Here is a 15801-nt window from a genome sequence, read left to right on the forward strand (position 1 = left end):
TTCAGCTAAATCCCAGACTTCCCATCAAAACATATTAAAGGGGATAGCGGCATGTGCCTACCAAAACCGCTGCAACAATGGCAACATGTAGTAGAGATGGGATAAACAGTGTGAAGCAGCTACCACTGCAGCAGTTCTTCCGGTGAACTGGCATCCCTGTGAGCACGAATGGAGACTCTGCCTTTCACAGGGCACATTAAGAAGTGCTGCAGAACGTGTAAGAGGTAACGGCCTTTGCATTTTCAGCAACGTGTGAGATAAGGACTAAGTTTCACTCTTGTACCAGAACTGCACTGGTAGAAGTTCAGACCCACAACTGCCAGACTGACAGCTCATCTAACCAAACGCTTACATCTAACCTAATGCATAAACGTAACATTATTGTTTTAGGAAAAGTGCCTGTTATCCTGAGCCAGTATATAAGTCATTCATAACTCCTCATTTTCACAGACATGAGAAGAACATATATGCATATTTCCTCAGGATGAAAAGGTGGTTTTGTACTACTAAGCCACAATTCTTTCCAGATGGATGACATACATTTCTGGTCTTGCCTGTAGTATGAAAATAGTGTTCCAGGATTAATACAGGATTCATATGGAAACTAAGGAGAAATGCACAATGGGGTTAACTAATATGTGGCATCCTGCACCTCCTGAAATTTAAGTCAAAATTATTTATGTAAGGTACTGAAGTACGAGTCCTTAAGGATGAAAATCTATTTATGCAGATAACTAGTATAAAACTGACACAGCACTATGGGCATTCTGCACTGCTCTCACTGGGCTAACTTAAAGATAGTTCAAATTCTGTGGCAAGGTTAATCCTTCTGTTTAAGCAGATTCCCAAATTCCTCTACAGTTTCAATGCAGAGGGCTCCTTCTCAACAAGGTATTAAATAAACTTTTTAATTTACAGTACGTAGTTCACAGAACACAAGGAATGATAATTTTTGCTAGAAATTTATAAAGGGACAAGAACATAAATGTGTCCATTATACCCTTACATCTCAAAATCGTGGGATTATTAATATAAATTTAAGCCTTTAAACAAAAATACACTAGCATATCACGAGGGATCAAAAACCCTTCCCCAGTTTCAGAATCAGGATGGTATGGATAGGCATCACCAAACAATGCTGCATTTGAAACAGCAGATCCTGGTGAAAATCAATGTCCCCACGAAAAATCATTGATATAGTTAATTCTCTTCAATTTTTTTTTGTCCTTCTACCAAAGGCACCCTTCCCCTCCAAAATAGTTTTATTTGCAACAGTGAACATACACAACTTTCTCATCAGTTAAAAACCTGCTGTAACTTACGAGTGTTTTTCTTCATGCTCTTAGAGCCCTTGCATGTGCAACAGAAAAGGAATGCCACAACTAGGTCACATCAAGTAAAAACCATTTTGCAAAAATATTTTTCATTGCAAAACATGTCAGTTCTGTAAACAACGTGGTACACCTTCATTTCTCTATTAGATCTTATTCTAAGCAGAGGCAAGAAGCAATAAGAATTGGCAGATGACACGAGAAGATGAAGAAGTGTAAATCCCATGCCTGACAGCTTGACTTCAAACATGAAAAACAGAGAATTACAGAATAATTATTCAGGCTGGAAGAGACCTCGGGAAGTTACAGTCCAATCTCCTTCTCAGAGCAGGGTTAACGCTGGATTGAGACCAGGCAAAAGATGTTTAAATCAAAATGCACCTTCCCCTCTTAAAGCATTTGAATTGGATATATAGTTAATGTGCCCCCAGTAAAGTCAACTCTTTTTAACTATGTGCATATTGAACAAGAAAAAAATCAGCAGCTGGGTAGCTGAACATACATACAGCGTACATATCTAACCACTTCTTCTGGTCATGTACACTAAAAAAAAAAAAACCCTCTTCATATTAAACCATGCCTATTTTATGGGAAAGAGTTTTAAATGAGTGTACTGTTCTTGTAAGCACAGGCTGCACTGGTCACTGTGCAAAACACCCCAACAGTGAACAGATATATTTTCACCTAGTACTGTGGCAAAACCCTATAATACTCAGAAGCAAGAAATAAGTGCAACAATTCATACATCACTTTTTCATTTTTAATTTAGTAATTACTGAATGGTTACAGAGCAGGCACTACATTACTTCAAACACCGTCAAGTATCTTTGAAATAATGTTTAAAAATAACCTCTTCACCTCAGTATACACACGCACATACACACTTGTCACAGTTTAAAGCATACACAAATTAATTTAGAAAATCTGTACATATATATTTTTCAGGAAGCAACTCAAAGAACCGTACCACAAAGAATTAGTTTCTGTACTCTGACACACCACAAATTATAATCCATTTTTCTGAATACAGGTTTAAGGATACAAAATGCCATGCGGTGCTATTTAGTAGAAAATGAACCAGTAAATAAATTTATCTATTTAGTGCTAAAAGAAAACACAGAACTCCTTAAATAAAACAAATGCCAGTTTATCAGAAATCACAAATGTTTATTGTCCTTGAGCTAGGCAGGCCCCAGTTATTTGTGTTTCCTTAAGACTATCCCCTTGGTAGACAAAGCAAGGAAGTATTTGACTATGAAAATCCAAGATAGTTCATTTCCTATTCCTGGCTGCAAAGATGGTTCAAGAAAGGAGTATCCTTGTTGAATCTGAGTCTGAAAGTCCACCTTCTTGATTAGATGCCTCATAATCACCCGCATTATCAGCTAATTCAATGTCTTGCTCATCATTACTCTCTGCACTGTAATCAACTTCTTCAAGGAAGTGAGGTTCATCTTCATCCAAAACGTATCTAGTTGGGCTATAATGAACAAGAAGTTGCATGAATCATGTTAAAAGTTTTACTTGGAACAATACATTCAGATCATGACTTGTCCCTATCCTGACATACAATAATCCAAAAATTACCTCAGTAAAGGCACAGTTTACCTGAAATAGTATCGATTTTTTTAATCACACGTAGAACAGCTGGGAGCCAAAACCACATTTGTAAGACCCTGAACTAATTAGTCAGTCATACACAAGTCGTTATCCAAATGTGCCATGACGAATTAGCTACACATTATAGACCTACACTAATAGCCTGTAAGAACTTCATGTAATTATAGCAGTATCAGAAGTTGTCGCAGAAAGATACAACTACATAAAGAAATAGCAGTAGCTGTAAGGTATAAATAAACTAAAAAACAGATGAGAGTCTAAAAATTCAATTGGGAAACCTCTGTATTTTATTAAAAGACATATTTTACTGAAAAGCATTATGAGCAATTAAACAGTACGTACCAGAGATGACAAAACAAGGAGTCATGTTTACACCTACAACTAAGATTAAGTTCCCATATGAATCACTTGACTCATATCAGGTCCTCACACACTTGCACGCAGTTAAAATTTGTACGTTAAGCCTTGCAACTTGAAGGCAGCGGTTTCAAGGAAGTGAGCCACTGCCCACAGAATGGTCTATGCCCTTAACTAATGGTCTTTAAGAATAAGAGGACTAACACCTTTAGCGTTAACTGGAGAAAGGTTAAAATAAAACTTTCCAATCCTCTCACTTCCCTAGGATGGGGCGGGGCAGGGGAGGGAAGTGTTTTCCAAACAGTTTTACTAACCTCCCTTGGGACATAAAAAGCTATCTACTTAAAAGCACTAAGTAATCCTAAATATTTCATAAGTAATTTTATATTTCGATTAAGTCCTAAGAAGGTTTTGTAATGCATTTTACCTCATAATCAAATAATACAGAACTCATACAAAACAGTGAGAATGTTCTTATTGAGAAAGATCACAGGGTACTCATAGAAACGTTTGCATATTAATTTTGATGAATTTTGTCTTAAGGCATACAACAGCCTAGCTTGGCTGTGGCTTTATAATTAAAAGGACTAATCACTGCTGCTTTCTAAAGGTCTTTTAGGAGCTTAAGTAGATGACCTGAAATCTGCAATGCAATTTCTTTGCAATATAAATAAATTTCACAGTATCTTTCCTCTACCTGTAGCCTCAATGACATGCTACACTGTAAGGTTTTGTGCTGTTAATTAATTAAAATATTGGGAGAACAAATGAGAAGAAATGTTAGTCCTAGTTTAGGAAAAAAAGGACAGAAGAGCTAAAATAGTAGAAAAATAAATTATCAAAAATTAAATTCAGTCATAGTCTCTGGATTTACATTTAAAACAATCTGTATCATGGTTCACTAAACAAGCTCGTTTAAGCCATGGAAAAAGGAATGCTCCACAAAACGAAACACTTCTAAAGATTACTTAAACTGTAACTATGGCAACAACCCACTATGTTGGGTAACGATCTGGGTGTTTAAAACAAAATTGTTTCCATTTAGGAGAGTCAAAGAGTGAGGAAAAAAACCAGTATCTTCGCTAAGGTGCCTCTTTCATTTTACAGCTGGGGAATCGAACATACCATAAGGATTCACGCTTTGCATGAAGAACCTGTGGTAGAACCAGCAAACGAATACAATTTTTCTGTGCTTTCATCCTGTGGCGCTTTCCACCCTAGAAGTCACTACCTACCAACACTTCTTCTAAGGGAAAAAAAGTTGAGGGAAAAAAAAGTTCAAATGTTTCATTTATTTAAAGAACAAAAGGAAGGGAACGTCATCAAATGTATCACGTTCCAACAAGCGCATAACTTTTTTGCAACTTCTGCTTCTAATCACTTAACACAGATATTGATTTGTGAGCTTTCGTATGCAAGGAATCCACACTGCAATTGCAGAATAGACTGTGTAATTCAATTCACAGGAAATGGAGCCATTAAATCTGAATGTTGGCCCAATATTAACTAATAATTCTGCATACTGAAACAAAAAACTACAATTAGCTATGTCAATGACAAAATATTTTATTAACCACTGACAATGGGATGCTAATGCACTACAGTAGGCACTTATAAAAATTCATGTTAGTGAGGTATAAAGTAGAATAGTAAAGCTCTTAAAAAATTCTATACACTCTTTTTAATAAGTGTCGTTATTTGGAAATTAAACTCACATAGTTGATCCAGTTAAAAAAATAGCAACCAACAAAACCTGTTTTAAGGAGAAAAGACAGAAGTGGACACACAAGCAGATCACATACTTGACCTCTTCAAAGTGGCTTGTCTAGTTACAGAATATGTCCCATTTTGTATTGTCTTGAAAAATACACAAGTATATGTACTCAATATATACTTTTGTTATATTTGTATAAATTTATTTTACATATTCATGCATGTGTAAGCATGCAGGCATGCCCTTAACTTCCAGAGATTCAGCCACTGTGCAGTTTTAAAGTCAGCGTGCCTGATGTAACACATTTTAGGCATTTGCTCTGGCATGTGTACATTCAAAATTCTCATCCGAAACTTAAGGATGCTTTTTGTTGACATTTCCCATTTAACAAATTAAAAATCAACATTATGAATTACTTTATTCAATAAAAGTACCATTAGAATAGATGAACAGATCTTATTTTCAAAGCTATATAAACCTTTAATGTAAAAACTGGCTCTGAAATATGCCTCATAATAATCTTAGCTTTCTACTACCATCCAGGACAATGTACCATGACTTCTCAGTCATTTATGATTAGAATATTTATTTTCAGTAATATTTATTAAGATTTTTTTTCACTTTCCCCTTCTTGAGTCTTCAGCCCTCACAAAACGGTATCCAAGTACTTTCTATATTCAAAGGAAAAACCTGTGTTGAATACCACTCATGTACATTTGCTTTCCCATGGCATGTTTTCTTCTGATGTAGCAAATGTTAACCTTGGATATTTACTTTTCCAGCAATCTTTATTCTAAAGGTTTGCATGAATCCACAAAGCGTAATCACCACTCCACTGTTTTACTGAGGCTGGGTCACAAGAAATGTAGAAATCAAAACACCTGAAAAAATTTCTTGCTGTTTAATCAAATTCTTTATTTGCCTTCCTGCTGCTCCCCACCCTTGGCATTTCTTGTGACAACATATTTTCAGCTGCCGTCATGCTGATTCTATGGGTTTAATTTCCTAACTTTTCCCTTGGGCTGTTTCTAATTAACTTGCTCAATAATCCCTCTTCCTCTACCCCTACACCTCCCGCTTTTCCTTTTTAAAAGAAACCATTATTTTTCTCAGGTTAGCAGAGGTTGTTTATCACACAACTACAGTTCTGTAATGTAAGGGAAGCCATAATCTGGGTATTTTCGTTGAAGTCACAGCAGTTAAAAGACAATACTGTACGAAAAGCTGAAGTTTTGCAGATTTTACTTCAACAATGTTTTACAGGTAACAAGATGAACTCCTAAATACCTGATTAATATACCTGATACAATACTCAGGTCTTCATGTTTATGAAGATCTTAAAGAATATCCCTTTCATTCAAAAAAAGAGTATTTTCTACATCACTTGCCATTGAATACACTGAATTTAGGAATGAATACAACTTTTTTTCTAAAACATGTTTATTATTATTTTTTTAAATACCTCACCATATTTTTTCTTATTTACATTAATGCTCCAAACATATTAAAAAATAAACCTAATTCACTAACATGGTATATTTTTTCAAAGAAAAATTTTATTTGTCCTTCAAAATATATACTTCAATTTTTCATTATCCACATGACTCGATTACAGAGAAATTAATCCACAAGTCAGACACAACCATTACCAATTTCAGTCCCTTGGAGATCAGCAGTTTTCTGAGACTACAGAGGAAGTGTATACATTTTAAAACTTTGGAAGAAAAAATTAAGAAACATTCCCTGCCAAACTATGAAGAGTTGCAGCTACTTGAGGAGTTGGGAAAGGAAGGAGAGAAAAATCTGAAGAATCAATGATTCCTTTTTAAACTGCATTGTCAGGGAAGAAAAAGTTTTAGAGGACTAAGAGTCAGGAAGTATCACAAAGGAATCATTTCTCCATACTTTTCCTTTTAATCTCCCTTTAGGGTCTATATTCTCTTCCAGGGATCAACAAAGCTGCTACAGTAGGCAATGTCACACATGCAGCTACATGTGCTGTCCCCTTCAGGAGCTCTTCACCTGTATGTTTTTCCCTGAGTACTAAGGGTATTTCCTCAAGGGAATTTCCAAGACTAAAGAAGGGAACAACATGTCCAACTCTTTTCTAAGCCATAAGAACCTGGGTATCCAAATCCCATTTAAGTCTTGTTTTTAAATATCCCCACTTTTAGAGTTAGAAAATTTCATTCCACAGCTTAATAAAAAATAATTTCAACACTTTCTTTGTGCTGTCACCCTGAAATACATCTTGTGAAAATCAAAACTGGATTAAATTAGTTTGATTCAACAATCGTTGACTGTAGCCCCCACTAATATTTGGATCATACTACCAGGACTGGAAGAAAAGCTGGAAAAATGGTATGAAGAATATATAGGCAACAGCCCACTTATTTTTTTCTATTTGGTCGGTGTCGTGTGTGTGTGTGTGTGTGTGTCCCCCGCCCCGATTACTAGTTTCCTTATTTTGCCTTAGAGAATACAAACAGTACTCTGATGCTATGGTCTACACAGAATTAACAGCAATCACTTTCACTTAGGTGGAGGAGGGTCTTGGTGCACAGGCACTGCCACCAGGCCCAACGGTGAAATTCTGGGTCTCACTTTTGATAGCTTTTTCTTCCAACCTTCTGAAAGGGACAGAGAGGACAAAATTTGCAGCACAAGATACCTTCTTTTCAACTAAGTTGTACTCCTAAGGTACTGGAAGAAAGGCCAAGAAAAGCTCAACTGTTGCAGGAAAGTGGGAAGGAAAAAACTTTTACTCCCAGGTGAAGGAGATTAAAAGTATGCAAATGTCTGGACAAAGTTTAAGAGTTATTAAGAGGGAGGGAAATAAAGTAGGACAAATCCAGTTTCTTTCTGGCAGCCTAGAGACTCTCTGCAAGAAGATCTTGGACACATTCTCACTGCACGTACCTCTCACTCCTTGCCCCACCGGTCTGATGTCTTTTCTCAAGTATAAGACTAAGTGCAGGAAATGAATTTTGCATCAGGTTTTTTCTTTCCCACAGCTCCTTTTGGCAGTCTACTTTTTCTACTATTTTCTAGACATGCCAGGTCCCAAAAGCTCAGTCTGCTTCTCTGCTATAATTAAATCAAATTAGCAAACAAAAATATGCCATGTTCTAGAACACACCACTGAGCTTCAAGACAATCAATGAAACGACTAGAATTCCCAAAAAGAGGTCAAGTTATTGCACAAAGGACAATTCCAGTAAGTCCTAACAGTTATGACTGCAGTTATGTGCTTTTGTTTCATTGCATACAGACCCTATCAAACCTGTCAGCATAACAACTATAATTCTTACTACAAGATCAGTATTACATTTAGTCTAATCTTTTCCATTTGGAACTGGGGAGAAAACATTGGAAAATGGGTTTGAAATAATTAAAGAAAAATAAAGTGGTTAATTCATCACTTAAAATGTTAAAGTGCACTGCCAGAGGGAAATAAATCTACTTATTGCTTTATTTTTCTTAAGTCAAATATGTTTCAGACATGATTCAAAATGAATTCATGAAATGGAGCCTATGTGTAATGAAATACCGGAGGTATATTTCAAAATATTAACATTTACTTGGTCATTTTAAATAGAACCAGTAAAACCAAAAAGAAATTGAGAAACCCTCAAAATCATTTGCAAAAAATAAAAGCAATGCTTCTGTGTTCAGATTTGAATGTTTGAACTTGCCTGCTTATCCTCTAAAGCATTAAAATTGTGTTTTTGTAAAATTAACACCAGTAACATTCAAAATATAAAAGAAATAACTACAATCTTATTCATTGCTCTACTCTAACATTACAGGGACACTACAGCTTTATAAAAACTTATCTTTTATACTTCTTATTCATGAATTTTTTACCTTCATTTCCTTAGGTAGCTTCTCATTCATCTCTAATGGTAAGCAGTGAGCTGTGAATCATATAAGTACAAGGAAAGCATAAGTAGCACTTTTATTATAATAGAATAATAGGAATGGAAGTCTGGGCATATAAAGCAAGGAGCTGTGTGACTATCTTCTGACCCATGACTGCCTCTGAAGAGGAACAGAAATTAGCTTTATAAATTTTACTCAGTAGAGTCTCTTTGCATATTTCCAGCACTCAAAAGAATAGATACCTAATAAATAGATACCTCAGCTGACAGATATTTCTAATATCCTGTCTAGAACCATACAGAAACACTAAAACTTCAGCACTTTGGGTACAAGGATTGAGTCAAAGGACAAATGGACAACATATTTCACAGATTTGGAATACAGGTTTCAAGATGTGTTGATTTTTTAAAGCTCTAAGAAATTGAAAAAAAAAAAAAAAAAAAAAGAAAATCTATTTCCTGATAATTACAAACAGAGAGAGGGACTTCTGCTGCACAGAAAAGCAGCCAGAACCTTACTGGGGGACGGGGGCACAGAGGAAGAAATAAAACCCTACCAAGCAAACTTTTCCTCCAAGCAGCAGTGAGGTCTCATACAGCTAGGGAGCCCAACTCCCCTGTGCTTTAGCTGTAAGACTACCTAGAAATACCAGCCATGGAGTTCTCTACATTTCATTATCATTGGACTGGGAAGTGGGAAAAGGAGAGCTCAAGAGTTTGCCAAGCCTTATTAGAGGTGTCACTAGGAGCTGGTACTTATCGTATCTATGGAAATTAGTTGTAGCCTTCTAGAAAAACGTTCGGGAGTGCCTCTCACACCCAAAGATGACAAGAAAAAATATTATTATGGAATCTGAATGAACTGCAACATCTTGAGGCAGTGTCCAGTCTTCTTTTCCCTGTACAAGGAAAATACAGCATAGCCTTGAAAACTCATTCAGTGGTCATATAAAAATACTACTTAAATAGAAACTATCCACTCCCTGCCCCCCCGCCCCAAAAAAAAACCCCAGAAACAAACTACGAAAGTCCAGGGGAAAATCCATGCTCAACAACACTTTTCAGCTGTTAAAATCTGGATATTCCTCATTCCTTTTTTTTTCTGATGAGGAGGCAAGATCTCATCAATACCTATCTCCTATGTCCTTGTCCAGTACTTCCTGAGTCAGTACAAAGCAGATTTCAACAGAATTCATTAAAAAAGACTATTATATTAAAATTTTTTTAAAATAATATCCAGAATGGAGGAACATGGTATTTCCATTACCCCATAAAAGAGGTGACCTTTAACTACCACCTGTTTTACAGTATGTGTTTCAGTTCTTAACATAAGCCAGTCCCTAAAAATAAATAACAAGAGACTTCCCCCTTGAGTATCATCATCAATAAACAGTACAGGTTTTTGAACTTTCTGCTGAGACATGCAGTGAGTGCTACAGAAGACAGGAAACTTGGACCCCAAGGATATCTCACCCAATTGTCATATGGGGAGAAGAATAAAATTGCTCTGCTCTAGACAGACTTTTCCAAGTAATTGAGGCAAAAAGTCTGATGACCTAACATATAGAGCAGAACTCGGCTTCTGAGCCTCTTGAAACAAAAATTGGATCATCTCTTCATTCCACCTATGGCAGTATTAAGCCCTTTAGCAAAGAATGAAAGAGGATAATGTGCAAACATAAATGATAAGGCACTTTTATTGCTAATAGTGGAGATACTGTGAACAAAATTATAGTTTCTTGCTGATGCAAAAATGATGTACTTACATGGCTTCTATGGCACACAGTACAGCTATCAAAATAAAAAGGAGTCAACCCAGTTATCCAGATAGCAAATTCGTATTATCATGCATAGAGATGGGTCATTCCTGTCTCAGGATACTTGAATTATGATTTTTTTTTAAGAAAATCTGGTAATATTGTTATAGATTTACTAGAGGAACATATTGACAGGCTGAATATCATGTACTTATATATTTTTCAATGTTTTTAATTAGTGATGATTGCTTAGGTAACGTTGGTTAAACAAATCTATTTGATGATGCATCAGCAAGTGCAGACAAATCAATGGCTGTGCATAAGGCTGCTGTGGTTACACAGAAAGTTTAAGAAAATTCACACTTGAAAAAAAGGGACAGTGTGATATTAGGTCAGTATTCCAGCAGTGACATAGACAACAGTACAGTTTGCACTTTTCTCTGAAAAACATTTCCTGTTCAGTGCCTGATTCCACTCCCAGTTTTAAAATAAAAAGCCCTTCCACTGAACTGAATGAAATAAGTCTCTGTATAAATAAAAAGTGATTTGATAATCATAATAAGATGGGGTCAGAACATAGAGAGTCAGGTCCAAATACACAACATATTTCAGTCTTAATGTCACATTTTAAAGATAAGTTGTTGGAATTTACACATTTAGTTTTTTCATCACAGATTCTCACATCGATATACAGTATTGCTAAATGAGCACTGAGAGCAAGGTACCCATTTTCTGACTTCATGCTACATATTTTTCTATTTTAGTGTTAAAGTAGGTTTACATTTAATAGATTTACATTTAATAAATTTAAGAAACAAAGCAATCAGACATTAGAAAAATCTAAACAGTTGTTAACATATTTCTCCAATAAAGTTCAATTCTTCTTATGTCAATGTTCCTTATCTGACAAAAACTGTAACTCTAACATGTACAGAATCTGTGTTTTTTCCACTACCTTAATATCTTTAGTGCAGAAGCATTTGGTTATTACCTTTCACTATCTGTATCTGTGTTAACACCCAAAGGTCAGAATTAGGGGAATTTTTTTTTTTTTTTTGGATATACAAATATATACATCAACATTTAATCCAGACAACAGTTTTCTGCTTCTTTACCACAATTGTACCTAATTGCCTACTCTTTGCAGATCAGTTAAAACCTTAACCCGAGTGGTAAAGCATAACCAGCTGCTTCTCCCCCTGCTACCCTGGAAAGAAGGTCAAGAACTATAGTTACTTTTTTATTCACTTCCTTCAGATATCTTTAGAACTGGATTTTTTGTGCATGTATTCATGCAAAGCGGTATGTTAGAAGGCTGACTGGTACATAACTCCTCACCCTTTTTTATCCTATGCTGATACTAAAGTGTTTCTGATGTGTCTTCAGCTCTCCGGCAGATACTATGGGGAGTGACTCATGTATGACATTCCTCAATTCAACAGGTGCTGTTTTAAGGCCACTCCATCATGAGTAACATTAACAAACTGAGAAATCCAGCACATATTTTTTTTTCAAAAGCACAGCCACTAACCACATGTGAACTGGGATGCTAACTTTCCCCAGAGAGAGAATATAAAATACAGTTTTTGCATCTGAGGCAGCTATTAATATAAAACTATGTGGAAATCTGGGGCTGTTTTTCAATGCCACCTTGATAATTAATTACTCACAACCACATCTTGATTCAAAATGACATAACTGAGGTTTAATATTTCAAAGAGATAAATTTATACTGCAGCTTAGTTCTAATAAAATTGACAATGATATAACACTTATGGAAGGGAAAAATATTGTAGTCTCATTAACATATAATAGTAGCTGCGAATGAAAAAAAAAGTAAAACTTAAAAACTGGAAAGTATGATAAATAGGCATAACATGTCAGTATTAAATTTTGATGTTCAACGTGCTGCACCAATGCACACAAGGAATTCAAGAAAGCAACACGTGCCCTTGCTGAAAGACTACGGTTTAGAGGCTAGCCACAATAGCTGTCAAGCGAAACTGCCTTACAGCCAGCCTGTATTTATGGAAGAATTTGTATTTACAGAATTATTAAAGCGCATATGGCAGAAATGCTAAGGGATCAGGAGCCTGGCTGTGAAAGTTCTGAGGGAGAGAAATGCAACTAGATTGTGATTTTAGAACCTTGTATTCTAATTACCTAAATTAGCACTCCAGTTTGAAGCTGCCCACAATACCAGTACTCAGTGTCTTTTGAGGACAGACTTAAAGACACTTCCCCCTTTTCACAGAACCAGAGAATGGCTGGGGTTGGGAGGGACCTCTAGAAGTCATCTTGTCCAACACCCCTGCTCAAGCAGGGCCACCCACAGCAGGTTGCCAAGGACCATGCCCAGACAGCTTTTGAATATCTCCAGGGATACAGACTCCGTATCCTCCATTGGAAACTTGCTCCTGTATTTAAACACCCTCACAACAAATATATATATAATCATTAAATATATACATAATACTTAAATGGAATTTCCTCTATACTTTGTGCTCATTGCCTCTTATCCCATCACCACACACCACTGGAAAGAGCCTGGCTCTATCTTCTTTACAAGCTCCCTTCAAGTATTTGTACACCTTGATAAGATACCTCTTGAGCCTTCTCTTCTCCAGACTAACATTCCCTGCTCTCCCAGGCCTTCCTCCTACAGAAGATGCTTCAGTCCATCATCTTAGGGGCCCCTCACTGGACTCTCTGCAGTATGTTCATGTCTCTCTTGTACTGGAGAACCCAGAGCTGGACACAGTACTCCAGGCATGGCCTCATCAGTGCTGAGGAGAGGGAAACAAACACATCTCTCGACCTGCTGGCTACACACCTCCTAATGAAGCCCAGGATACCATTAGACTTCTTTGCAGCCAGGGCACATCGCTGGCTTGTGTTCAACTCCGTGCCCACTGTGACCCCCACGGCCTTTTCTACAAAGCTGCTTTCCATATGGTCAGCCCCCAGCATGTACTGGTGCATGGGGTTGTTCCTCCCCAGGACTTCACACTTCTTGCTGAACTTCATGAGATGCCTGTTGGCCCATTCTGTCAAGGTCCCTCTGGATCAGCCATTCCTAGTTTCATGTCGTCTGGCAAATTGCTGAGGGCACACTCTGCCCCACTGTCCAGATCATTAATGCAGGTGTTACACAGGAGTGGACCCAGTATTGTGCCCAGGGGTACACCGGTAGTTACTGGTCTCCAACTAGACTTCGTGCTTCTGATCACCACCCTCTCGGCCCAGTTGTTCAGCCAGTTTTCAACCCACCTAACTGTCTGCTCATCCAGCCCATACTTCATCAGCTTCTCTATAAGGATCCTACAGCAGCCAGTGTCAAAAACCTACTGAAGTCAAGGCCAACAATATCTACTTCATTCCTCTCGTCTACCAAGCCAGTCATTTCATTGTAGAAGGTTATCAGGTTGGTCAACCATGACTTCCCTTAATGAATCTGTATTGACTACCCACAATCTCTTCTTTCTTCATGTGGCTGGCAATGCTTTCCAGGATTAGTTGTGGCCAAGAAGGCCAATGGTATCCTGGGGTGCATTAAGAAGAGTGTGTCCAGCAGATCGAGAGAGGTCCTCCTCTCCCTCTACTCTACCTTCTACCTTGGTGAGACCTCACCTGGAGTACTGCATTCAGTTCTGGGCTCCCCAGTTCAAGAGGGACATAGATCTACTGGAGACAGTCCAACGGAGGGCTATGAGGATGATTAAGGGACTGGGACACCTGCCTTATGAGGAAAGGTTGAGAGACCTGGGGCTTTTTAGTCTGCAGAAGAGAAGACAGAGGGGATCTGATTAATGTGTATAAATATATGAGGGACGGGTGTCAAGAGGAAAGGGGCAGCCTCTTTTCACTTGTGCCCTGCGATTGGACAAGGGGCAATGGATGCAAGCTAGAGCACAGGAAGTTCAACCTCAACATGACGAAGAACTTCTTTACTGTAAGGGTTACAGAGCACTGGAACAGGCTACCCAGAAAGGTTGTGGAGTCTCCTTCTCCGGAAACTTTCAAGACCCATCTGGATGCGTTCCTGTGTAACCTGCCCTAGATTGGTCCTGCTCTGGCAGGGGGGTTGGACTTGATGATCTCCAGAGGTCCCTTCCAACCCCTAACATTCTATGATTCTATGATCACTGTCCCAGGGATGGAGGTGAGGCTGACCAGCCTATAGTTCCCTGGGTCCTCCTTCTTGTTCTTTTTGACAACCTGAATGACATTTGCTTTCCCTCAGTCTTCAGGCACCTGTCCCAATCACCATGATCATTCCAAGATTATTGACAGTGGCCTCACAGTGACATCAGTCAGCTTCCTTAGCACTCAAGGGTGCATCACATCAGGGCCTATGGACTGTAAATCCAGTTTGCTTAAGTATTCCCCAACCTGTTCCTCTTCCACCAGGGATAAGTCTTCCTTGCTCCAGACTTTCCCCAGTCTCTGGGTCCTTAGATTACTGAAAGCTGGTCTTGCTAGTAAAGACTAAGGTGAAGAAGGCATTCAGTACCTCAGCCTTTTCCATGTCCTGTGTCAACAGGGCTCCTGCCCCATTCAGCAGTGGGCCTATGTTTTCTGTAGTCTTCCTTTTTACTTATGTACTTGTAGAAGCCCTTCTTGTTGTCTTTGGCATCCCATGCCAGATTCAGCTCCAGGTGGACTTTATCTTTCCTGTGTCTCTGCATACTCAGACAGTGCCTCTATATTCTTTCCACGTTACCTGTCTCCTTGCCAGGATCTCCTCATTCATCCATGCAGGCTTCCTGGCATTTTTGCTTCAGTTCCTGCTCATGAGAATGGACTGCTTTTGAGCTTGGAGGATCTCACAGTCACTGCAGCCAAGGTTGCCTTCAATGTTCACCTCCCCACCAGCACATCCTTGTTTGTGAGCACAAGATCCAGCAGAGCACCTCTCCTTGTTGGTTCTTGTATCACTTGAGTCCAGAAGCTGTCATCAACGCTCTTTAGGAAGCTCCTGGATTGCTTATGCCCTGATGTGTTGTTCCTCCAGCAGATATTGGGTTGGTTGAAAGTTCCCCACAAGGACCAGGGCTTGCAAACGTGAGGCTGTTTCTAGCTGTCTGTAGAAGGCCTAATCCATTTGTTCTTCCTGGTCAGGCAGCCTACAGCAGACACTC

At 38.2% G+C, this 15801-nt stretch overlaps 1 protein-coding gene across 6 annotated transcripts in view; it reads right to left on the reverse strand.

Annotated features, from left to right (window-relative positions):
• Positions 1-2077: 2077 nt before the first annotated feature.
• AGTPBP1 (ATP/GTP binding carboxypeptidase 1) overlaps positions 2078-15801 on the reverse strand; it is a 74287-nt gene continuing 60563 nt past the window's right edge. For 4 of the 6 annotated variants that reach the window (XM_068422768.1, XM_068422771.1, XM_068422770.1 and 1 more), the window contains one exon: positions 2078-2811. In XM_068422768.1, coding sequence (XP_068278869.1) covers positions 2634-2811 — 178 coding nt within the window. In that variant the 3' untranslated portion in view covers positions 2078-2633. Of the gene's footprint in view, positions 2812-8889; positions 8940-15801 lie in introns of all 6 variants that reach the window. The other 2 variants (XM_068422772.1, XM_068422775.1) reach the window with 2 other exon arrangements.

This window comes from Nyctibius grandis, chromosome Z (genome assembly GCF_013368605.1).
Source record: "Nyctibius grandis isolate bNycGra1 chromosome Z, bNycGra1.pri, whole genome shotgun sequence".
Taxonomy (NCBI): domain Eukaryota; kingdom Metazoa; phylum Chordata; class Aves; order Nyctibiiformes; family Nyctibiidae; genus Nyctibius; species Nyctibius grandis.